The following is a 27385-nucleotide window of genomic DNA, read 5'->3' as shown; positions in this document are numbered from 1 at the left end:
CATGCCATGTAGAGGAGGAAAACCGCAACACCCTGACATCCATGCATCCTTATTCAGACTTGTCCATCCTTAAGCTTTATGAATTGTGTTAAGTTATAACATTTTCTGTGATACCAATTCAATCCAACCTAGGAGCCTATGGATGGCCAATGGACCATCTTGTGCTATACATTTTGGGATAACTATCTGGTTTATCATACTCAAGCATATTTAACATCACCCAAAAGGAGAGATAGCAGCTACTAGGTGAATCTTTGTTTTTATACAGAAAATTGCACTTGGGGTGTTGCCGAGAAGGCCAAATAAAGGTTCTTACCTAGGTAGAGATATGCTCAGTATGCGAGACCTCAGGAGGGGGAGGAAAATCTAGAGTGTTTGTTGACCAGGTTTACGCGCAGCCTGAGGCATACATGTCTGAACTTCAAAAGGTAATTACAGTAAGTCACAATCCACTGACAAACAAGGGTAAAACATTCTGTGTGAGGGTCATCTAGAAGAGCAACGTTCCAAATTAGACGATTTGTCAACAACCATCCTGGTTGCATCTTAATTTTAACATAAAGATTGCGAGAGCCTAGCTATACGTAATTCATTACAAGTGGGGCAGGCATTGGCATAAATACAACAATTTCACCCACGAAATGAGAATATTCCCAACAGAGTCATTACGGTCAACGACTGCCCCTTACTGTTTCCTGTATGGCTAGACCTCAGTCCATTTCTGCGAAACTGTAGTGTCAGGAAGATCTAGATGAAGTCCAGACTAAGAGTAGCCAAAGATAGATATTTAACTGAACCTGACCATACATGGTGACATGTATCCAATGACACCTTTGGTGACTGAAAAGTTTCCCAGCCACGTCAGAAAGTTTGCGATACGATTGTATCTATCTGAACGTCAAAGTGTGACAAAAGTGTCCACACTATACCCCAATGATCAGAGCCATCCATTTATTGGTCCCACCTAAATATGATCAATACAAAAGGGCATAAGGACTAATTATCTGGGGCTCCCTATTATGCAGGAATCAACCCTGCCACAAACTGGACAACTTTCATCACCATCCCTATGAAATAAATCTGGATGTAAACGCAAAATTCTGAAAGAGGTCCCTGAATGTAAATACAGATACCATATGATGCCCATGAAACTTTGAAGTAGAACTGAAATGTTTTCATTGCTTAAGTAAAAGCCCACATTTGGCCTTTAAGGTTATAAAAATTCAAATTTTAACAGATTTTTCCATTTTGCGATAGTCGACCATTGTTCGGTAAGCCGATCTCTGCCTTGAACGATCCGCTTCAGTTTACAGAGGATAACTATACTTTTTGTAGAAACTCCTGCCATAAACCACAAATCAGAAAGGTTTCTCCCCTAGTTCTGTGCTGGGAAAACAATCCAATTCCAGACACAGACATAACTGTGGATGAGGTTCTTCCAGTGTTTGATTTTATTTATAATGGTTCTCAAAAATAAAGTCGATGTGTTACACATGTCCATCAAGTTCAACCAAGGAGGGAAGAAATGTTGGCACGTTCGTTCTTTGGTCATGTATCCTGACATACATGCCGGGGGGGGGGGGGGGAAGAGTTGTAAAACCACTTTACGATAATTATTATTATTATTATTTTTTTTTTTTACATAGCACCAACATAGTCTGCAGTGCTTTTACATCACTCAAATCAGTTTCTGTTCCCATTGGCTTTTAATCTACATTCACCTATCAGTATGTTTTTAGAGTGAACCGGAGAAAACTAGAGTATCAGAAGAAAACCCGCAAAAACTCCTTTGCAGGTGCTGTCCTTGGTGGAGTATACAGATCTGGGTGGAGAGTGGTCTGGGATCTGGTAGGTGATTTCATCCTGAAGTCCACAGGATGTCAGGAGGCTCAGAACAGACATCTTGTTCTGACCATTAGGCACTGAAATTTTTGAATTGTCAGATTGGCAATCACATGAGCAAGTTACAGTAATGAAACACATAGATGCACTGTGCTAGAGTAGAACAAATTGTGCTGTATGACTAGTGATAGTGTGCGTGATATAGGGAAAAAAATCCGGAGTTCTTCATTAAATAGAGGACAGGCCTAAATCTTTTATCCATTTGCATTTTTTGGGCCATATAAAAGACATGGAGTTGCCGACGCTTACAGAAGATTGTACAGAAGCCCCACTTTAATGGCTAACCAACCAGATGGAAAGTCCCTTTAGGGAGGAGATAGAATGGAAGGAGAAGAACAAACAAAAACTACAACATTCTGTATTTAGTTAGTTTTTATTCTGGTTCTGTAAGGAAGATAATATAGTACAAGGGGTGTGAAAAGCAATTTATAACATTTCCAGTCAAAAAAAAATTCTAACAGAATGACACCCGGTAATTCATTTATAACATTCCACAGGCGTACAACCCTGACCTGAACATACTACCCTTTGGGGTGTTCTTTCTCAAGTTTATTTTTAAACACAAAAGATTTTAGGGAGGCTCCGACCAAATCATCATAGCCTCCACCTTAAAAAAAAAAGGCAGCTTAATGGAGTACTCCGGGGAACACAATGTATACCCCTACCCAGTCTGATCACAGGCGGTCCGGCCACTGGGACCCCAACATTCTCCTGTACGGGGCCAGGCTCTCATGCAGAACTTACCAAACTCCTAAGCACTCCGACCCCCCAGCCTTGGAGACGAGTAGAAGTGATGGCCTGCTCAGCCAATCAGCAGCTAAGACAGGATCCCATCTCAGTCGGTGATTGGCTTAGTGGGCCGTCACTCCTGGTTGTCTCAGAAGGTGGTATCAGGAGCACTACGGGGACTGGTTAATAGCTGGGCCCGTACAGGAGATTGCGGTGGGTCCCAGTAGTAGGACCAATGGTGATCAGACAGTTATTCCCTATCTTGAGGATAGGGGATAAGTAGTGTTCCATGGAATACCCCCTTAAGGGTAACTCTCCACTTTGACAGAAGAGGAGTTGAAAGTGCGCTATTGCAAACTGAATTCTGATTACCACCCCCACCCCCCTTACACAATTGACCAATCCAGTTTGCTCATGAATACAAGTTTCCCTTTTTCATCCTGTAGGTTTAGATGATCATGTAGTGTAGTGACTATGACACATAGTTGGGGGCTGTCAACCTATAAAGCTTAAGTTACAGCCACTCTCATCGTGGTCTGCATTAAAAGGTGCATAAAAAAGCAACATCAGCCAAAAGATTTTTCTTTACTGTAACGACTTGATTGAATCCTTCTATGTATTTGTTCATTTTTATTTTTTTATCCCTTAAAAATGTAGGCAAAGTTTCACAATCTTCTGGAGGCCCCCGAAACTCCACTTTTTGTAATAATGTTGAATACTATACGCACCCTTAATCTTACGTGACATCCCCTTGATCTGAAGTTTTCCCAATTCTGCTCCTATTCAATGAGGTTGCAATGGGTACTGCTACCACTCTTCTTGAGTAGAAGGACAATTACAAGACTAAATGAATCGATGGTTTAACTTGACCATCAAGTTGACCTCCAACCAATGCTCTCCTCCGATATATGTCCATGACATGTCAAATGATAACTGAACGTTCACGTTAAGTCTCTTAAGGTCTTGACCGATATTAAACGGCACATTTTGGGCTTCTCGGTCTTCTTGAACGCAGTGACATCAACGAAGACGCACATCAGTCCATCTATGCATACTTTGTAGTACATGGCAATGGTGAACCTGATACAACACTGGCACACAGCATTGGCACTGTGATTTGGCATGTATGTTTATCTTAATCTATTAGTACCTGATTACAGTGGTAAATATCTGGCTAAATCCTTTTCTCAGGTTTCACTTGGATAGAACTTGGATAGGGGATAAGGTGTCTAGGGTCAGAATACCCCTTTAACCAGGATCAGAAGAAAAAAAAAACATAGCTGCTTTCTTTCAAAAACAGCATCACACCCATCCTCAGAATTACATGTCAGCTTTATTCACTTCAATGGAATTGAGCTGCAATACCACATACAAACTGAAGACAAGAGTGGCGCTGTTCTGGGAAGAAAGTAGCTATGTTTATGTAATTCTGGATAAGTCTCCAGGACTTATCTGACGCAGTTATGGCACCTACTGCTACATTACATTTTGCATGAAGAACAATCCATTCTGTAAACAATACGCGGTAAATCTTAAGACAATCTGTGAAATAGGACACATTGTGCTTCCTTTCCTAAACAACATACAATAAAAATCCTAATAAAGAAATATTTCATGATGGCGATGCGTATGCTTAAATAGTCACCCTGCGGTCGGCCTTAAAGGGGTATTCCGGCTATAGACATCTCCTAAGGATAGGGGATAAGATACACAATCTCCCTGCAGAACACAACATTCTGTGGCGGGCTCGAAAACCTCTGTGGTTCTGGGACTGGAGACGTGATGTCACACCACACCCCCTTGTGACGTCATGCCACACCCCCTGCATTTATGTCTATGGGAGGGGGCGTGACAGCCGTCACCCCCCTCCCATAGACATGAATGGAGGGGGCGTGACGTGAAGTCACGAAGGGGGTGTATCGTGAGGTCACGTCTCCAGTCCCGGAAACACATGGGGAGGGATAATAGGTCTATGGCTGGAATACCCCTTTAATAACAAAACTCCAAGATTTAGGACTGGTGCAAACAGGATAAACGCACTAGATACATATACTGACCTGACCACAAATGTTAATACTCCCGTGATAGGTCCAGGCTAACACAAATGGGATAAGAATCCCAACATAGGGACCCAGTGATTGCTACATTGCACAACGGAAAGGACTCATTTATTTTAGACTGACCCCAGAAGATATGAAGGCCTTAGAGAACACACGAGTCCCATAGAATACAGACTGGAACGATTATGAAAATCAAAAAAAGGGACCTTATTGTGGCCTGATTCTATCACCTTAGAGTGCGTCTTGTAGACTGAATACTGTATCCTGACAGTACATGGCCTTGAGGACCACACGAGGGTCGTTCAATAGGTTTGATCACTGATGGCAAAAAATGGAAGACCAAAGAGACGCAACTGATGGGCATAAGAACACAATAACTTAAGAAGCACCATATATCCCATCAGCCGATGATCTGCTAATATTAGGTCTCCTCTGGCACACGAATGGTTGGTCATGACGAGACAAGTGGGAAACCTAAAAGATTTTCCAAAACATCAACGAGACTTTGATTTAGAGTCTAATAAATATCCCACTTTAAAGGAATTGTGGGCATGGTTGGCCTGTGTTCCTCCATCAAAGACTCTTCTCTAGACATATCCTGCACTATATTAATATTTCCCTTATCGTAGTAGGAGATATTCGGTACTTCCAGTAATAAGACTCCTCTTCCCCATGTTTCTTTTGCAAATTCTCAGTCTATAAAAGACTTGTGAAAGGTGGCTTCAAAAGTAGGCCACAATTCCCATATTTCCATATATTTTCACGAGCCAAGATAGAACCGATGAGGCTTTGTAAGATTAGCCATTTCTTCTATAAATGGAGAAAAGTCATCAATGGTTTCCCCAATCTACGTGAAACCTTCAGAAACCATTACGGATTACAATGGTGAATTTTTTGGGCCATACAGAACTCAATTGTGCTTCCAAAAAAAACTAGAAATGGCAAGAATTTCCCACGCGGCATCGAACAGGAATTCAAATACTATGGCTCCTATATTATAGATGAATGTCATCGGTCATCTTTTCATCTTGAAGGAAACATTTTTTATTTTCTTTATTGGGAATTTTTTTGTTTGGCCTATGATGAAGCCAAATAAAAATATATATATATTTGGCCAATGGTCCATAAAGTGAATAAAGAGAGTAGATAAGAAGAGCTGAGAGTAGTATCACCAGGCCCATACCCTGCACTATATTAATAATTCCCTCATGGTAGTAGGAGATATACAATACTTCCAGTCCTCTTCCCCATGATTCTTCTGCAAATTCTCAGTCTATACTTGTAAGGTTAGTGTTAAGGAAATGATCATTTACAGGTCGGAGTGCATCTTTAAAACGTTCCCCCGATTCCATTTAGCTACAAGAAGTTTTGCATCAGTGCTGTGTGTACTAAAAACATGTAAAATTGACATTTCCTAACGCTGTACATGTCAAAACTAGAAGAAGATCAGTGCAATAGTAAAGAACAGCCACCAGCACCTGCCAAAAAGCATTATAAAATCCTATATCCCCTTGTTTAGTCCTGGCCCAGCAATACGATTTACGAGAGGGTAGCAAAAAGCCACTGCCCCCTTAGTAGGAGCTCTATACTAGATGTGGTGCCAGGGGGCGCTGTGCTCCAGTTTGGTTCAGTGTATATTTTGTTGCACAGTCCCTTGTTTGCCTCTGGGTGGCAGCATCATGAATGGTGGCTGTTGATGAGCCCCCGGAGCTGCTTGGCTACGGTCTCTATCAGCTTCTGCTTGTCCCGTTCATTCTTTCGAAACTGAGCAAAGACGTTGCTCTTCCTGCTGGGATCTTTCATTCTGGATAAGAAGAAAAAAAATAAAAGAAAACATAAATGAAGGAAATATTAATGGAAAATGTGTAATTTGAGACATTGCCGGTAGGTTGTTAGGACTCCATATGCTCTAGCTAAGACGTTGGAATGGGTCATAAAACAAGTATGGAAGAGGGAAGTTAAAATAAACTACATTCAAAAAGACCCCCCCCCCCCCCCCCCCCCCCTCTGCTGGGTCAGCTGACTCCCTGTAAAATACGAGATCGCTCCCGCTAGCTACCAGACATCTCCCTCCTGTCTTTATCTGTATACTGCTGCTGCTCTCTTATGGGATCAGGATATATAGTAGTTATACATTTCCCCTCCAGCTCTATCTGTATACTGCTGCTGCTATCTCTATGGTATCAGGATATATAGTAATTCTGCGCCTCCCCTCCAGCTCAATTTGTATACTGCTGCTATCTTTATGGGGGCAGGATAAACACCTTTTTTCTCCAGCTCTATCTGTATACTGCTGCTGTTATTTCTAAAGGATCTGGATATTTAATAGTTATACATCTCCCTCTTCAGCTCTATCTGTATGTCTATCTGGCAAAATTTCTCTAAAAAACACACAGAATAAGAAAACTTATCAGAACTGCACATAATGTGAACAGATTCCAACCCACTTATGAGTCTCAGCAGTTAAAGGGGTACTCCACTGGAAAACTTTTTTTTTTTTTAACAACTGGTGCCAGAAAGTTAAAAAGATTTGTAAATTACTTCTATTAAAAAATCTTAATCCTTTCAGTACTTATCAGCTGCTGTATGATCCACAGGAAGTTCTTTTCTTTTTGAATTTATTTTCTGTCTGACGACAGTGCTCTCTGCTGACACCTCTGTCCATGTCAGGAACTGTCCAGAGTAGGAGCAAATCCCCATAGCAAACCTATCCTGCTCTGGACAGTTCCTAACATGGACAGAGGTGTCAGCAGAGAGCACTGTGGTCAGACAGAAAAGAAATTCTAAAAGAAAAGAACTTCCTGTGGATCATAACAGCAGATGATAAGTACTGGAAGGATTAAGATTTTTTAATAGAAGTAATTTACAAATCTGTTTAACTTTCTGGCACCAGTTGCTAAAAAAAAAAAAAAAAAAAAAAAAAAAAAAAAAATTTTCCACCGGAGTACCCCTTTAAGGCTTCTGGTTGCTGCAGTCTAGCCTGGGGATTAGTGTAATGTTACACAGATCCCTACAATTACCATTACTCTCCTATACCACTAGCCTGGGGATTAGATTGGTCTCAGGTGAACTGCATTACTGAGACTCCACCCCCTCTCTCTGTAAAGCCAGAGGAATCACGCACCATTAGGGAAATAAATTCTGTAGTGAAGTAGCATCAATATTGTTAAAAATCCAAGCCTGCCACACAAGCAAAACAGGTAAGCACAAGAAACCCACAATACTAGTAGCATATGGTGAAATACATAACTTAAAAAAAATCCCGAGGTGCTTTTTTAAATTCTCAACCACACTTAGTTGCAAAACTTGACAAGTTCCCCAAATGTATATGTTTGCGCTGTATCATATATATATATATATATATATATATATATATATAAAAAATATATATATATATATATAATTTTTTATTAATTTTTTTTTTAGAAAATTCAAAATCTTCTACAATCTTCCAAATTTTCTGATTTAAAAAATATTCAAACAGTTAATGCACCGTAAGGTCCCTCAATAGTGAGTCTGCACTTTAAAAAAAAAAAAAAAAAAAGACAGTGATCCGTCAAGTAGGCCCAATGGGCGATGAGCGGGAAGGAAGCGGTCACTAATCCATCTTGGCCGTACAGGAGATTATAGGTTTCTTTTCATAATTAACAGCTGACGCTATAAATACACTTTAAAAACTATATAAAATATCATATATATATATTGTGGGTGGGAAAGAATTTCCAGTAAAACAAAAAAAGTAATTGATGCAATAAATTAAAAACTTTATCAGTAAATGACAGTAGATCAGTGACATAGCTCCAGTCTTGGCTACATGTTATATACACATGCCGAACATCAGACATTGTAAATGACACCGTAACACACACGTCGGTCTGTTAGAGAACATGCAGGGGTTCAATGCAAACCTATTCGCATCCTTCACCAGCTGGTATCCCACCTAGGAAAATAAAAAAGAGAGAACTCCAGACCGTGTCTACCTCCTTAGGTGCCTGTGGGCTGGTACACCCTGCTGGGAGGAGCCGATTTTTCTTGTTGCCACAGTGTCGAACCTCCTAGTGACAGCAGCATACACCCATGTTCTGTGTCCCCCAATGGAGCCGATAGGGAAACTTTTTTTATTTTTATTTTTTTTAAATCAACTGGTGCCAGAAAGTTAAACAGATTTGTAAATGACTTCTATAAAACATTCTTAATCCTTCCAGTACTTATTAGCGACTGTATACCATAGAGGAAATTCTTTTATTTTGGAATTTCTTTTCTATCACGAACACAGTGCTCTCTGCTGACACCTCTGTCCATGTTAGCAACTGTCCAGAGCAGGATAGGTTTGCTATGGGGATTTTCTCCAGCTCTGGACAGTTCCTGGCACGGATAGAGGTGTCAGCAGAGAGCACTGTGGTCGTGACAGAAAAGAAATCTCAAAAGGAAAAGAATTTCCTCTGTAGTATACAACCGCTGGAAGGATTAAGAATTTTTATTAGAAGTAATTTACAAACCTGTTTTTTTTTTTTTTTTTTTACTCAACTGGCGCCAAAAAGTTAAACAGGTTTGTAAATGACTTCTAATTAAAAATCTTAATCCTTCCAGTACTTATCAGCTGCTGTATAATACAGAGGAAGTTCTTTTATTTTTGAATTTCCTTTCAGTCTGACCACAGTGCTCTCTGCTGACACCTCCATCCATTTTAGGAACTGCCCAGAGCAGGCGAGGTTTGCTATGAGGATTTGCTCCTACTCTGGACTGTTCCTGACATGGACCGAGGTGTCAGCAGAAAGCACTGTGGTCAGGCAGAAAATAAATTCTAAAAGAAAAGAACTTCCTGTGGATCATACAGCAGCTGATAAGTACTGGAAGGATTAAGATTTTTTTTTTATAGAAGTAAATTACAAATCTCACTTCAACAATAGAAAATGTCCAACTTGCACTACTAGCAATCGCTGAGAAATAGTATATAATCCCTTGTTCTGAAGCTCACAGCACAGTCACTCAGTACAGCCTCTTTAAGTCCACACATATAAGTTATCCAGCAGATAGGTACACCCGCTCTGAATAAAAAGCCGGAAATCTATCTGGTGAGCTGCCGCAGTTTTCTTTCTATCTGCTGGATAATTTACAAATCTGTCACACTACGTTTTTTGCCATACTGTTTTCAATCAGTTTTCCTACAGAAAACTGTATGGCAAAAAAACGGATGGAACAGTATGGAAAAAAGTAAACCGTATGCGTTTTTAAACAGTATACTGTTTTTAAAAGTGCATACAAGTTCCGTCAGTTTTTATAGAAAAAAAAAAACCATACGTTTTTGAAAATTTTGTCCATTTTTAATGGGAGGGGTCTTGGGTGGGGACTTTTGGATTCAAATGCGCATGTGCAAAGTAAAAACTTATACGTTTTTCCCGTATGGAACCGTATACATGTGCGTTTCCCATTGACGTCCATGTTAAAAAAAAAAAATGTATGCGGTTGCAGTACGGTTTTTAAACTGGAGACAAAATCGTGGTCAACCATGGTTTTGTCTCTGGTTTAAAAACCGTACTGCAACCGCATACGATTTTTTAAACATGGACGTCAATGGGAAACGCACATGTATACGGTTCCATACGGGAAAAAAAGTTTGAATCCTAAAGTCCCCACCCAAGACCCCTCCCATTAAAAATGGACAAAATTTTCTAAAACGTATGGCTTTTTTTTCTATAAAAACTGACGGAACTGTATGCACTTTTAAAAACAGTATACTGTTTAAAAACCCATACTGTTTACTTTTTTTCCATACTGTTCCATCCGTTTTTTTGCCATACGGTTTTCTTTAGAAAAACGGATTGAAAACAGTATGGCAAAAACGTAGTGTGAACCCAGCCTTACTTTCTGGCATTAGTTGATTTAAAAGAAAATGTTTTCCAGTGGAGTACCCCTTTAAGTGCCAATAACGAGGCTGCCGTAAGGCAGAATTCTATGGTGTGCAAGGGCCCTAAAAGTCAATCCTTTCTTCGTAAGACATATTGCCCCATAATACCCTGTGAGCTTTAGATGCAGTGACGCTCACTGGCCCTTATTTACTAAGAGTGTTGTGTAGTTTTCTTTGTGGGATTTAATTCCCTACAATTCTTTTTCCAGGGGATTTACTAAGTTTTCCCTACATTTTGCACTTTTCGGTATGTTTTTAAAAATTTTTTTTTACACCTACTCTGAGCCGTGGGGTTTTTCAGAGCTCAAATCCACCACATTTTCTGTGGAAGTCTTAGTAAATATGTTGGGATTCCTTTAAAATGTCAGGGCCACACCCACTTTACCCAGCAGCCACGCCCCTTTTTTTTTGGTTTTCGGAGTGAAATGGAGAGTTGGTCAGGTTTACCGTATTTTTCGCTGTATAAGACGCTATTTTTCTTCCCCAAAACTGGGGGGGGGGGGGGGGAAAGTTGGTGCGTCTTATACGGTGAATACACCCCTATCGGGTCGGTCCCTGCGGCCATCAACGGCCGGGACCCGTGGCTAATACAGGAAATCACCGATCGCGGTGATGCCCTGTATTAACCCTTCAGACGCGGCGATCAAAGCTGACCAACGCGTCTGAAGGGAAAGTGACACTAACCCGGCTGTTCAGTCGGGCTGTTCGGGGCCGTCGCGGTGAAATCGCGGCGTCCCGAACAGCTTACAGGACACCGGGAGGGACCTTACCTGCCTCCTCGGTGTCCGCTCCGTGCCGGGATCCCCTGCGCTCTCCTTCGACGTCATCACGCATGCCGTCATCCAATAGGAGCGGCGTGCGCAGCGACACGATGACGGCGACGAAGAGCGTGGATCCCGGGGAAGAAGAAGTCCGGAGCGTCGGGGACGCGGCGACAGCGATGGAGGGCGACATCCAGGGCAGCGGTGACGGGTCCGGAGCGGCGGGGACACGTGAGTATTACCTCCTATACCAGTGGTCTTCAACCTGCGGACCTCCAGATGTTGCAAAACAACAACTCCCAGCATGCCCGGACAGCCAACGGCTGTCCGGGCATGCTGGGAGTTGTAGTTTTGCAACATCTGGAGGTCCGCAGGTTGAAGACCACTGTTGGGTTCAGAATCTTTATTTTTTTTAGATTTTGCACCTATAAATTGGGTGCGTCTTATACGCCGGTGCGTCCTATAGGGCGAAAAATACGGTATATATATTTTTGGGCGCAAATTCTGTCGCACAACCCCACAAAAACAGGTCAGGTTTACAATAGTAAATAAGGGCTACTGTGTGTTAGTTATATAGGAACCCATGTACTTATTCCACATTAGAGGGTATGGATGTCACAGAGCAGTCACCTTTACGTAGTATCGCACATCCCCCCATCTATTACTCCATGTTTACTGTACTGGCCAAGAAGAATACCTGCCTCTGGCCTCACTGGGGCAACCTTCAATTCTTTAGCCGGCCGTACAATTATTACTAATGAACTCTCCATACAAATGCGCACTCCGTGTTGTCAATGGACAGAAGGGAGTAAACTAAGAAAAGGCTTCCGAGGATAAAAGCTCAAGTAGTGTTACATGGGTTATGCAGGATCTAATAAAAACTACAATTGCTTTCTCCCCCCCCCCAAAAAAAAAAAAAAAAAAAAAAAAAAAAAACAGCGCCACACCTGTCCTCAGGTTGTTTGCAGTATTACAGTTCAGTAAACGGTGGAGGTGTTCAGCCCCAGCATATAGCACTCGGCAAAGTGGCTGTAATCTGGGGAAATAAGATGCAATTGATGGATACAATGTAATGTGAAGAGATATTTCTTATAGTCAATAGGAGATTTTATTAACCCTTTGCGTGATAGTGATGACGATTTCTGAAGAAAAGCAGACTTGTCATCCTTGGCATACTTTGAATGCCAAGAAACAGAGTTAAAGGGGTACTCCGGTGAAAAACGTTTTTTTTTTTAAATGAAAGTTAAACAGATTTGTAAATGACTTCTGTTAAAAAAAAAAATCTTAATCCTTCCAGTACTTATTAGCTGCTGAATACTACTGCGGAAATTCTTTTCTTTTTGAAACACAGAGCTGTCTGCTGACACCACGAGCACAGTGCTCTCTGCTGACATCTCTGTCCATTTTAGGAATTGTCCAGGGTAAAAGGAAATCCCCATAGCAAACATATGCTGCTCTGGACAGCAGATGTCAGCAGAGAGCTCTGTGCTCGTGATGTCAGCAGAGAGCTCTGTGTTCCAAAAAGAAAAGAATTTCCGCTGTAGTATTCAGCAGCTAATAAGTACTGGAAGGATTAAGATTTTTTAATAGAAGTAATTTACAAATCTGTTTAACTTTCTGGCACCAGTTGATTTAAAAAAAAAAAAAAAAAAGTTTTTCACTGGAGTACCCCTTTAATACCTGACTATATGAAATATCTCTTTACATCATCATTGTGAATCCTTGTGTCCAATTTCAACTTTCCCTCCACATTGTATCCAATTTCAGTTCAATCTATTCTGTTTGTTGCATATATATATATACATATATATATATAAATGTATAATTTATTTATGAATTAATTACAGGTATCACTACTATTGCAACTATTTGGATTACCGTATTTTTCGCCCTATAGGACGCACCGGCGTATAAGACGCACCCAATTTATAGGTGCAAAATCTAAAAAAATAAAGATTTTGAACCCAATAGTGGTCTTCAACTTGCGGACCTCCAGATGTTGCAAAACTACAACTCCCAGCATGCCCGGACAGCCGTTGGCTGTCCGGGCATGCTGGGAGTTGTAGTTTTGCAACATCTGGAGGTCCGCAGGTTGAAGACCACTGGTATAGGAGGTAATACTCACGTGTCCCCGCCGCTCCGGACCCGTCACCGCTGCCCTGGATGTCGCTCCATCGCTGTCGCCGTGTCCCCGTTGCTCCGGAACGTCTCTGCTGCCGGCCGGGTATCCTCGCTCTCCGTCGCCGCCATCACGTCGTTACGCACGCCGACGCACGTACGCGACGACGTGATGACGAGGAAGGAGAGCGCCGGCCATACAGGGGATCCCTGAACGGAGAAGACACCGAGGAGGCAGGTAAGGTCCCTCCCGGTGTCCTGTAAGCACTAACCCGGCTATTCAGTCGGGCTGTTTGGGACGCCGCGGTGAAATCCCGAACAGCCAGACTGAACAGCCGGGTTAGTGTTACTTTCCCTTCAGACGCGGCGGTCAGCTGCGTCTGAAGGGTTAATACAGGGCATCACCGCGATCAGTGATGTCCTGTATTAGCCGCGGGTCCCGGCCGTTGATGGCCACAGGGACCGCCGCGATAGGGGTGTATTCGCCGTATAAGACACACCGACTTTTTCCCCCCAGTTTTGGGGAAGAATAAGTGCGTCTTATACGGCGAAAAATACAGTATATCTTTAAAAAAAAAAAAAAATTATATATATATATATATATATATATATATATATATACACACACACACACACACACACACACATATATATATATGTATATCATTTTCTTTAATAATAACCTGTGGCTATAAAAAGCATTTTATTCAGCTATATATTAGGGTGAATTCACACATTCATATGCACTGACTCTCCATTGAAAACCGTATGCCAAAGGATGCATCAGGTTGTGTCCGTTTTGCATCCTGTAAGGTTTTGTCAGTTTTTTTTCCTGTACCCAAAACCGCAGCCTACCACGTTTTTTGGTCCGGGTGAAAAACTTTATTAAACTGTATACGTTTTTTTTTTTTTAACATGGGAGTCAATGGGAACAGTACAGAACTGTATGTGCGTACGGTTCCATCCGGTTTTCACCATACGGTGTTTGACTTTGCACGTTTTTTTTCTTGGAATTTCAATCAAACAAGTGAAACTTTATTCAAATTGGAGTGAAAAGTTAAAAACGTATATATTTTTTTTTCCAACGTACATCATTTTTCAAACCGTATAAGGGTTTTTAACTATATACGGGTTAAAATTTGAACACACATTTTGATACAGTTTAGTCAGGTTTTGAGGAATAAGTTTTTCCTCAAAAACCCGATACGGGAACTGTATTGCAAAAACGTGGTGTGAACCCGTCCTTACTCAATGTAGTGTGACTTTATTTATTAGGATTGAGCACATCTATATTCTTTTATATTTGTTTATTTGTAGTATTTTATAAAGGTGCTCGGACGTACAGATAAGAGTACGCCAGCACTTCCCATTTCTCTATATTAGTGGTCTTCAACCTGCGGACCTCCAGATGTTGCAAAACTACAACTCCCAGCATGCCCGGACAGCCAACGGCTGTCCGGGCATGCTGGGAGTTGTAGTTTTGCAACATCTGGAGGTCCGCAGGTTGAAGACCACTGGTATAGGAGGTAATACTCATGTGTCCCTGCCGCTCCGGATGCGTCACCGCTGCCCTGGATGTCGCTCCATCGCTGTCGCCGCGTCCCCGTGGTGTCCCTGATGCTCCAGACGTCTTCTTCCCCGGGATCCACGCTCTTCGTCGCCGTCATCACGTCGCTCCTATTGGATGACGGCGTGCGCGACGACGTGATGACGTCGAAGTTGAGCGCAGGGGATCCCGGCACGGAGCAGACACCAAGGAGAAAGGTAAGGTCCCTCCCGGTGTCCTGTAAGCTGTTCGGGACGCCGCGATTTCACGGCTGTCCGGGCATGCTGGGAGTTGTAGTTTTGCAACATCTGGAGGTCCGCAGGTTGAAGACCACTGCTCTATATGTTCCTTCTTTCCCTTACAGATGTTACGACTTTTACTAGCATATAGGTTTACACTATGAACGATCTACCCTTTCTTTTCGGTGCATCTGCACATGGGCTTCACAGCTCCGCAGAGCCATATAGTTCCTCTGGCTATGACCTCTCTCTTACATAAAGATGGTCCTGGATTGGACATAGACTGTGCTCTGACGGACTACACAGTGCCTACAGCAATCTCGCTACTATAAGTGTTTTCCGGCACCACAGCACCTTGATCTTACACTTTACCTTTATTTCCTATAGATTGTGTTATATACTTCACAGTATACACTGTTTTTCACTCTTGTTTCTATGACCGGTGTCGGACGTCATTGTTTGACAGCTGAGGAAGGCTCTGATAGAAACCCGTCTGCATACCTTCGCGTAATGTAAATAAACACCAAGATTGCATCCAATTTGGTGAGTGCTGGGATTTTGATTACAGATTCGATTAGCTTCAGTGGAACTGAGCTGCAATACCACATACAAACTGAGGACAAAAGTGGCGCTGTTTCTTAAATAAAGCAGCTAGGTATTTTCTAATTCAACAAGCCCAATTCTATCTGCGAGGCATATGCTGAATGAACATTGGCTAAAGACCTAAAACATGTTAGATTGTCGGATGATGCGGCTAAAAATCTAATGTAATAGATCAAGTTTTGACTAAAAGTGCCGAACCCAGCAATTTGCTGAGGGACCATCTGACTTTCTTAAGGAGGTTATAGCAACTCTTTCCCAAGAGAAGATGGTGGGGGAAAAGGGATCGGGGATGATGAACTTCAGTCTCCGATCCTCTGGTTCTCTAGTGGAATAAGGAATTGCCAGACTAACACATGCACATTTGGCCAAACTGAGCATGCATGTATGAGGAAGCAGGGAGGGCCAGATAGACCTGAAATCTATTTTAAGTATTTTATTGTTTTCGGGTACCAGCCCTTCTCTGCACTTCTCATGTCTGCCTTGGCTTTTAGTTCTTCTCAATATCCCCCTTCCCTATGACTGGCGGGTCATGCTGAGCCTTGTAGTTACACAGCACATACAGGTCACCCGATCTCACAAATCAAGTCAGTAACAAGGAAACATAAGGAAAACAAGAGTTTAAAGGTTTAGTAAAGGATGAGCACTACACAGGATTCAGGCTTGTAGACTACAGTAAGTATATACTTACAGGCGGTGTATCCTTTACCAGACAAGGAGGAAATCACCATGGAGGGGAAAAACATGAAACCAAAAGTAAATGTGATGCGTGTGATCAGAGGTTCAGAAGAAAGTCTAGATCCCTCCCACAAACAATGAGTACATGCCGTAAAGTGCAATGCTGTAAAAACGTGTCTGTGTGCAGCTATAAAAGCACAACAGAAAAGTGTATACTGTAATAGAAAGATCATTAAAACTAGAAATAGCTATATACAAAGGGGCGGTAAGAAAAAGAGAAGGTAGGTAAAATTACTGATAAGGAAGGGATGTGAGCGGTAAACCTATGGAGGGGGAAGGGAAGATGAAAAGGGGTGCTACGTTATAAAGAAGGAAGCAGTTATGAAAAGGTAAGAGGAAGGAAGTGATGGCAGGGGTAAGGAAAGAGGAAGGATGTGAAGGCAGGGGTAAGGTAAGAGTAAGGAAGTGATGGCAGGGGTAAGGAAAGAGGAAGGATGTGAAGGCAGGGGTAAGGTAAGAGGAAGGAAGTGATGGCAGGGGTAAGAGAATGAAAGTGATGGCAGGGGTAAGAGAATGAAAGTGACGGCAGGGGTAAGAGAATGAAAGTGATGGCAGGGGTAAGGAAAGAGGAAGGAAGTGATGGCAGGGGTAAGGAGAGAGGAAGGAAGTGATGGCAGGGGTAAGGAAAGGGGAAGGAAGTGATGGCAGGGGTAAGGTAAGAGGAAGGAAGTGATGGCAGGGGTAAGGTAAGAGGAAGGAAGTGATGGCAGGGGTAAGGAAAGAGGAAGGAAGTGATGGCAGGGGTAAGGAAAGAGGAAGGAAGTGATGGCAGGGGTAAGGAAGTGATGGCAGGGGTAAGGAAGTGATGGCAGGGATAAGGAAAGAGGAAGGAAGTGATGGCAGGGGTAAGGAAAGAGGAAGGAAGTGATAGCAGGGGTAAGGTAAGAGGAAGGAAGTGATGGCAGGGGTAAGGTAAGAGGAAGGAAGTGATGGCAGGGGTAATGAAAGAGGAAGGAAGTGATGGTGGAGGTAAGGAAAGACAAAGAAAGTGACGGTGTGGAAGGAAGAGTAAGCAACAAGGTCATTGTGGAGAAGGAAAGGTAATAGGAATTAAGTAGTGGTTGGTGAAAGAAAGGGAAACTAAGTGGAATAAAGTGATGGGGTAAAGGGAGGAATAAACTTAAAGTGTGCGTGGGGGGGATAATGATTGAGAAAAGGTGATGGAAGGGAAAAGGGGAATAAAGTGATGGTGGGGAAGGAAAGGTAATGGAAGAATAAAGTGATGGGAGAGGTAAGGAAAGAGGAAGAAAGTAATGGGAGGGGTAAGAGGAAGAAAGTAAAGGTAGGAATAAGGAAAGAGGAGAAACGTGACGGCAGGGTAAGGAGAGAGGAATAAAGTGATGGAGGGGAAGGAACCGTAAGCAATAAAGTCATTGTGGAGAAGGAAAGGTAATAGAAATAAAGTAGTGGTTGGTGAAAGAAAGGGAATCTAAGCAATCAAGTGATGGGGTAAAGGGAGGAATAAACTTATAGTAGGGGGGGGGTAATGATGGAGAAAGGGTGATGGAAGGGAAAAGAGGAATAAAGAGAAGGTGGAGGGAAGAGAAGGTAATGGGAAGGTAATGGATGAATAAAGAAAGTGAGGTAAGAGGAATAATGTGATGGGTTAAGGGAGGAATAAAGTGATAGTAGGGGAGGGAAGGTAAGGGAGGAATGTAGGAATAAAGTGATAGTAGGGGAGGAATGTAGGAATAAAGTGATAGTAGGGGAGGGAAGGTAAGGGAGGAATGTAGGAATAAAGTGATAGTAGGGGAGGAATGTAGGAATAAAGTGATAGTAGGGGAGGAAAGTAAGGGAGGAATGGAGGAATAAAGTGATGGTTAGGGGAGATAGGGTTATGTAATGTTATGGGCAGAAAAGGGAGGAAAAACAGAAAATAGAAATTAGGCGAGGAATAACATTAGGTAAAAAGAAAAAGAAGAGAGGAACAAAAACAGTAGTAAGGTGTAAGATGACTAAAGCTACAGAGATGTACAGAGAAGCTACAGGTCCCAACCAGGTCTCATGGACTGTATATAACAATGATAGAGACATGAAGGATGAACCCTGATCATTCACAATAACATTAATGGGAATCTGCAGAGAGATGACAGGTGTGTAGTGTCCCGGCCACGTCAGGTGGAACAACCAGACCTTTCTATCATATGACACAGGAAGGTGATGTATAGAATCTGCCTGAGGGGATGTTCCTCCACCCACTGACTTATTATGAGCACATATAGGACAATATGTACCAGAAGAGACCAGATGAATCTGACCTGGTCCTGTCCGCTTTCTTCTGGGACCAGGGCTGGTTGTTCTTACTCAGCAGGGTGTCAGTGATTCGTGTAGTAACCAGATTACCGGAGCTGACACAGGACTGTTCTCCTCAGATAACGTGCTCAGCAGCCCCATGTCATGGCCGCAGCTCCTTACAATGACTTTATTGAGCAAGATCTCCGGACACAACTTACTTCTCCAGTAAAGTGAGGGCAGTGGTGGGGTTGACACGCAGGTATTTACAGTTGGGTTGCCCGTAATCTGCCAGGTATGTTGACCAGTCCCATTTAATGAAAAGATCCAATAACTGTAGAGGGAGAAAAAAAAAAGGAAATAATGTGAATACAGGACGACATGAACCTAATGTAAATCCACTACGGTGTCTCTCACTGGACAATACCATTATTATATCTAGAGATGAGCGAACTTACAGTAAATTTGATTCGTCACAAACTTCTCGGCTCGGCAGTTGATGACTTATCCTGCATAAATTAGTTCAGCTTTCAGGTGCTCCGGTGGGCTGGAAAAGGTGGATACAGTCCTAGGAGGTTCTTTCCTAATTTATGTAGGATAAGTCATCAACTGCCGAGCCGAGAAGTTTGTGACGAATCGAATTTACTGTAAGTTCACTCATCTCTAATTATATCCAACAGAGAGAACCTGCTTCTCCAGAGTCTACTACTATACCCATAGACCAGTGGTCTCCAACCTGCAGACCTCCAGCTGTTGCAAAACTACAACTCCCAGCATGCCCGGACAGCCAACGGCTGTCCGGGCATACTGGGAGTTGTAGTTTTGCAACATGCGGAGGTCCGCAGGTTGAAGACCACTGCCATAGACAGTAGGGATCGACCGATTATCGGTATGGCCGATATTATCGGCCGATAATCACGATTTTGGGCATTATCGGTATCGGCAATTACCTTGCCGATAATGCCCCGCCCCCCGCACCGCGATAGCCCCCCCCCCCCGCCACATCGCACCCCCCACCGCACCGCCCCGGCCCCATTGCCTCCCCCATCCTCGGTTTTATAATTACCTGTTCCCGGAGCCCACGCTTCTTCTTGCTCCTGCTGCGTCCTGCGTTACGCTGTGCGCAGTGATGTCACCGTCAGTGCGCACAGTGAAAGTTCAGGAGGACGCCACCGGAGCCAGATGAAGAGTGGACCCCGGGAACCGATTATCGGTATCGGTCCTAAAAAAACGATATCGGTCGATCCCTAATAGACAGTACCTGCTACCACATACCTATGTAATGCAGGATTAAAGGGGTATTCCAGGAAAAACATTTTTTTTAATATATATCAACTGGCTCCAGAAAGTTAAGCAGATTTGTAAATTACTTCTATTAAAAAATCTTAATCCTTCCAATAATTATCAGCTGCTGAGGTTGAGTTGTTGTTTTCTGTCTGGCAAGAGTGCTCTCTGCTGACATCTCTGCTTGTCTCGGGAACTGCGCAGAGTAGAAGAGGTTTACTATGTCGATTTGCTTCTACTCTGGACTGTTCCCGAGACACGTGTCATCAGAGAGCACTTAGACAGAAAAGAACAACTCAACTTCAGCAGCTCATAAGTACTGAAAGGATTAAGCTTTTTTTTAATAGAAGTAATTTACAAATCTGTTAATTTTTTCCTGGAATACCCCTTTAACCATTGAAGCATCACTAAAGAGCTATGCACTACCCTATCCTCATATTGTACAGGTACATCCCTGTAGCATTACCGCAGATAGTGTTTGCTTCCCTAAAAAATACAGATACGCCATCACCAAGGACAGTGCTTGCTCAGTTATGCTTGGGTCGTCCATGTACCCATCACCAGAAACAGTATCGGCCCCAGGTTTATACGTAATACAAAGGTAAGCCCAGCAGCGCCATCCCTGTGCTCAGGTTGTGTGTGGTATTACAACTTGGCTCCATTCACTTAACCCCTTAACGACAATGGAAGTAAATGTACGTCATGGTGCCGTGGTACCATGACGTACATTTACGCGCCGCCATGACTGCAAGCAACGTACCGGTGCTCGCGTCATGCGCGGCAGGTCCCAGCTGCTATCAGCAGCCAGGGACCCGCTGGTAATGGCGGACATCCGCGATCGCGCGGATGTCTGCCATTAACCCCTCAGATGCCGTGATCAATACAGATTACGGCATCTGCGGCAGTGCGGTACTTTGAATGGATGATCGGATAGCACGAAGCTGCCGCGGCGATCCAATCATCCAGCATGGCGGCCGGAGGTCCCCTCACCTGCCTCCGGCTGTCTCCTGGGGTCTTCTGCTCTGGTCTGATATCGAGCAGACCAGAGCAGAAGATCACTTATAACACTGATCAGTGCTATGTCCTATACATAGCACTGAACAGTATTAGAAATCAAAGGATTGCTATAAATAGTCCCCTATGGAGACATAAAAAGTGTAAAAATGAAAGCAAAAAAAGTAAAAAAATAAAAAAAAACGTGAAAAATCCCCTCCCCTAATAAATTTGTAAAATTAAATTTTTTTCCCATTTTACCCTCATAAAGTGTAAAAAAATTATTAATACACATATTTGGCATCGCCGTGTGCGTAAATGTCCGAACTATTAAAATATAATGTTATTGATCCTGTTCGGTGAACGGCATGAACATAAAAAAAAAAAAAGTGCAAAATTGCTACTTTTTTGTCACATTTTACATAAAAAATTTTTTTCATAAAAAGTTTTATAAACACAGATGTGATATCAATAAAAAGTACAGATAATGGCGCAAAAAAAGAGCCCTCATAACGCAGCTTATAGGGAAAAATTTAAAAGTTATAGGTCGTCAAAATAGAAGGATTTTAAACATACTAATTTGGTTAAAAAGTTTGCGATTTTTTTTTAAGCGCAACAATAATAGAAAAGTGTATAATCATGGGTATAATTTTAATTGTATTGATCCACAGAATAAAGAACACGTCATTTTTACCGTAAATTGTACGGCGTGAAAACGAAACCTTCCAAAATTTGCAAAATTGCTGTTTTCTTTTTATTTTCCCCACACAAACAGTATTTTTTGGGTTGCCCCATACATTTTATGATAAAGTGAGTGATGGCATTACAACGGACAACTGGTCACGCAAAAAACAAGCCCTCATACTAGCCTGTGGATGAAAATATAAAAGAGTTCGATTTTTAGAAGACGAGGAGGAAAAAACGAAAATGCTAAAATTATATTGGCCTGGTCCTTAAGATAAAAATGGGCTGAGTCCTAAAGGGGGAACTGAGCTGTAATACCACAAACTACCTGAAGACAGGTGTGGTGCTGTTTTATGAAGGAATCACCTCTGCCTTTCTATTCATGGACAATCCTCTGTAAAGGACAGGTGTGATTTGGGTGCAGGTGATGTCCACAATGATGGTACATGGGTTTCCCTATGGGGTATAGCGTTATTTGAGCAAGTAACGTCCATGATGATGGGTGACCCAACGTAATGTGGCTACAGAAGAGCAGAAACTGTTTGTGGAATCAGAATGACCCTATGTGTTAAAGGGGTACTCCACTGGTCAGCGCTCGGAACTAAATGTTCCGAACGCAGTTTTCGCACTACGGGATCGGCCACGCTCCCTCGTGATGTCACGGCCACGCCCCCTCAATGCAAGTCTATGGGAGGGGGCGTGACGCCCCCTCCCATAGACTTGCATTGAGGGGGCGTGGCCGTGACGTGACAAGGAGGCGTGGCCGACCCCGCAGTGCAAAAACAGCTTTCGGAACACTTAGTTCCGAGCGCTGACCAGTGGAGTACCCCTTTAAAGGGTTAAAGGAGCAGGTATTATGTTGTGTGGGTAATAGGAAGCACATACTGTATGTACTGGTGGGATCAGGGTGACCCAATGTGGCACAGGTCCTGTACAATAGTATGTGGGTACAGGGGAGCACATCCTGTATGTATTGATAGGATCAGGGTGACTGTGGTATATGGTTAGGGGAGCACATACTGTCTGCACTGGTGGGATCAGGGTCAGCCTATACAGCATAGGATTAGGATTGCAGGTAATGTCCAGATGGGCAACCGTATGGTATGTGGGAATGGGGAGCAGATACTGTGTGTACTGGAAGGATCAGGGTCCCTATATGTGTTATAAGATTAGGGGGCAGGTATGGGTGACTATGTTGTGTAAATATAGGGGAACAGAAGCTGTGTGTACTGGAAGGATCAGGGTCACCCTAAGTGTTATAAGATTAGGGAGTAGGTATGGATGACTATGTTGTGTAGATATAGGGGAACAGAAGCTGTGTGTACTGGAATGATCAGGATCATCCTAAGTGTTATAAGATTAGAGGGTAGGTATGGATGACAATGTTGTGTAGATCAAGGGGAACAGAAGCTATATGTACTGGAAGGATCAGGGTCATCCTAAGTGTTATAAGATTAGGGGGCAGGTATGGGTGACCCTATGTTGTGTAGATATAGGGGAACAGAAGCTATATGTACTGGAAGGATCAGGGTCATCCTAAGTGCTATAAGATTAGGGGGCAGGTATGGATGACTATGTTGTGTAGATATAGGGGAACAGAAGCTGTGTGTACTAGAAGGATCAAGGTCATCCTAAGTGTTATAAGATTAGGGGGCAGGTATGGATGACTATGTTGTGTAGATCAAGGGGAACAGAAGCTGTGTGTACTAGAAGGATCAAGGTCATCCTAAGTGTTATAAGATTAGGGGGCAGGTATGGGTGACCCTATGTTGTGTAGATATAGGGGAACAGAAGCTATATGTACTGGAAGGATCAGGGTCATCCTAAGTGTTATAAGATTAGGGGGCAGGTATGGGTGACCCTATGTTGTGTAGATATAGGGGAACAGAAGCTATATGTACTGGAAGGATCAGGGTCATCCTAAGTGTTATAAGATTAGGGGGCAGGTATGGGTGACCCTATGTTGTGTAGATATAGGGGAACAGAAGCTATATGTACTGGAAGGATCAGGGTCATTCTAAGTGTTATAAGATTAAGGGGCAGGTATGGGTGACTATGTTGTGTAGATATAGGGGAACAGAAGCTATATGTACTGGAAGGATCAGGGTGTTACTATGTAATAAAGAATTAGGGTTGCAGGGTATGTACACGATGATGGGTGACAATGTTATAAGGATATAGGATGACCCTACTTGGTATAGGGATAAAGGAGAAACTAATGTCTATGACGATTGTACATGTGATCCCACGTTATGTGGCAGATACTGTTTATAATATAGGAAACAACCCTCTTATTACTACAAACAGTACCTGCTCCCCTATATTCACATCACAGCGTCTCATGGACATTATCGTTACCCCAACTCTATACCCAGATCCCATCACTACAGTCTATACCTGCTCTTATGTCACAACATAACTCAGTAATCATTGTACCCACCAGTACCTGCCCCTACGCCTACACAACACCCCCTATGTTTGGGGTAGTCCTCCTCGGTCCAGAGGTGCAGGGACTTTAAAGGGGTACTCCACTGCCCGAGCTTTCAGAACATTTAGTTCCCAAAGCTCGGTGCGTGGTCGTGATGTCACGACCACGCCACCTCAATGCAAGTCTATGGGAGGGGGCGTACGCCCCCTCCCATAGACTTGCATTGAGGGGGCGTGGCGGAACTAAATGGGCTTTTGGAACCAAATGTTCTGAACACTGGGGCAGTGGAGTACCCCTTTAACCATTACTACTGAACCTTTCCTCACAAAGTCATAAATCTGCTTGGCTCCTCTGGCTCTACAACAGGATCAGATAACAAACTCAACATGACAGGATCCCTTTAATAAAGTTCATGCCGTATGAGGTTCTGCATAATGAAGCCCGGGGTCATGGACGGGTAACATGGTGGACCCTCTTTGGTATGTCTCCAATAAGAAGCCTAGGAGCGAAGAATCCAGTGCGTTCTCGGTAATGACAATAACTCCCGCGTGGAAGACTCCTCTGAATAATCCACTTAAACTTTTCACCTTCCAAGTATTAAAACAGTAAAAAAAAACATCATAAACCCCAAGTGCACAGGCATGTAAAGTGTCACGGGAGCTGGAGAATTTCAGTCTGTACCTTCTGGGGAACATTCCATAACTAAATATGCAAATACTATTAATTCTTTCAAGCCTGCCGTCTCCACCACGACTCGGGCCCATACATCAAACGTGACGGGACACACACACAGAGAAAAATGTATTTACCCAAATCCTATTTGAGTAGAGGATTAACATAGCAGCCCTGGATGGGTGGATGTGACTGGCTGTCAGTCACCCGCAAAATGCCGAAAAGCCAGAGCCGTCCGGATGATGGATGGGAGCTCAAACACCTCCTCAAGGGCTCTGAAGGTCGCTGGCGGTGACGAGGTTAGATCCAACGTAACAACAAAAAGGAACGGTGTGCGCTACCGTAATAACATATGGTGGCGAAGGGCAAAAAGTCAACTTGGGGGCGACACTCAGCTTTCTGTGACTGCTAAATGGAAGGAGCAAACCTATCCTGACCTCATGGCGGTGGTCTTCAACATGGGGCTTTAGCTGTGAAACTACAATTCCAAGATTGGATAGACAACTGCCGGCAGGGAATACTGGGGGTTGTAGTTATAAAACAACTGAAGACGACACAGTCATAGGAGATGCCTTAGATTAACAGGAGTCAGGACCCTGTACACTACAGACTAGTCTATATACATCTCACAGGACCCCGTACACTACAGACTAGTCTATATACATCTCACAGGACCCCGTACACTACAGACTAGTCTATATACATCTCACAGGACCCCGTACACTACAGACTAGTCTATATACATCTCACAGGACCCCGTACACTACAGACTAGTCTATATACATCTCACAGGACCCCGTACACTACAGACTAGTCTATATACATCTCACAGGACCCCGTACACTACAGACTAGTCTATATACACCTCACAGGACCCCGTACACTACAGACTAGTCTATATACATCTCACAGGACCCCGTACACTACAGACTAGTCTATATACATCTCACAGGACCCCGTACACTACAGACTAGTCTATATACATCTCACAGGACCCCGTACACTACAGACTAGTCTATATACATCTCACAGGACCCCGTACACTACAGACTAGTCTATATACATCTCACAGGACCCCGTACACTACAGACTAGTCTATATACATCTCACAGGACCCCGTACACTACAGACTAGTCTATATACATCTCACAGGACCCCGTACACTACAGACTAGTCTATATACATCTGACAGGACCCCGTACACTACAGACTAGTCTATATACATCTCACAGGACCCCGTACACTACAGACTAGTCTATATACATCTCACAGGACCCCGTACACTACAGACTAGTCTATATACATCTCACAGGACCCCGTACACTACAGACTAGTCTATATACATCTCACAGGACCCCGTACACTACAGACTAGTCTATATACATCTCACAGGACCCCGTATACTACAGACTAGTCTATATACATCTCACAGGACCCCGTATACTACAGACTAGTCTATATACATCTCACAGGACCCTGTACACTACAGACTAGTCTATATACATCTCACAGGACCCTGTACACTACAGACTAGTCTATATACATCTCACAGGACCCCGTATACTACAGACTAGTCTATATACATCTCACAGGACCCTGTACACTACAGACTAGTCTATATACATCTCACAGGACCCTGTACACTACAGACTAGTCTATATACATCTCACAGGACCCCGTACACTACAGACTAGTCTATATACATCTCACAGGACCCTGTACACTACAGACTAGTCTATATACATCTCACAGGACCCCGTATACTACAGACTAGTCTATATACATCTCACAGGACCCTGTACACTACAGACTAGTCTATATACATCTCACAGGACCCTGTACACTACAGACTAGTCTATATACATCTCACAGGACCCGTACACTACAGACTAGTCTATATAAATCTCACAGGACCCCGTATACTACAGACTAGTCTATATACATCTCACAGGACCCTGTACACTACAGACTAGTCTATATACATCTCACAGGACCCTGTACACTACAGACTAGTCTATATACATCTCACAGGACCCCGTACACTACAGACTAGTCTATATACATCTCACAGGACCCCGTATACTACAGACTAGTCTATATACATCTCACAGGACCCCGTACACTACAGACTAGTCTATATACATCTCACAGGACCCTGTACACTAGACTAGTCTATATACATCTCACAGGACCCCGTACACTACAGACTATAGTCTATATACATCTCACAGGACCCCGTACACTACAGACTATAGTCTATATACATCTCACAGGACCCTGTACACTACAGACTAGTCTATATACATCTCACAGGACCCCGTACACTACAGACTAGTCTATATACATCTCACAGGACCCCGTACACTACAGACTAGTCTATATACATCTCACAGGACCCCGTACACTACAGACTAGTCTATATACATCTCACAGGACCCCGTACACTACAGACTAGTCTATATACATCTCACAGGACCCCGTATACTACAGA

General features: G+C 43.0%; 1 protein-coding gene across 3 annotated transcripts in view; it reads right to left on the bottom strand.

Moving 5' to 3' along the window:
- Positions 1-2241: 2241 nt before the first annotated feature.
- The window catches only part of EXOC6B (exocyst complex component 6B), a 267847-nt gene continuing 242703 nt past the window's right edge, over positions 2242-27385 (bottom strand). For 2 of the 3 annotated variants that reach the window (XM_056552744.1, XM_056552749.1), the window contains exons 21-22: positions 19055-19167; positions 2242-6495 (exon numbers count right to left, since the gene is read on the bottom strand). In XM_056552744.1, the coding sequence (XP_056408719.1) occupies positions 6369-6495; positions 19055-19167 (240 nt within the window). In that variant the 3' untranslated portion in view covers positions 2242-6368. Of the gene's footprint in view, positions 6496-19054; positions 19168-27385 lie in introns of those variants that run through there. The other variant, XM_056552745.1, reaches the window with a different exon arrangement.

Source organism: Hyla sarda, chromosome 1, assembly GCF_029499605.1.
Source record: "Hyla sarda isolate aHylSar1 chromosome 1, aHylSar1.hap1, whole genome shotgun sequence".
NCBI lineage: Eukaryota > Metazoa > Chordata > Amphibia > Anura > Hylidae > Hyla > Hyla sarda.
This window is presented reverse-complemented; position numbering and strand designations above follow the sequence as displayed.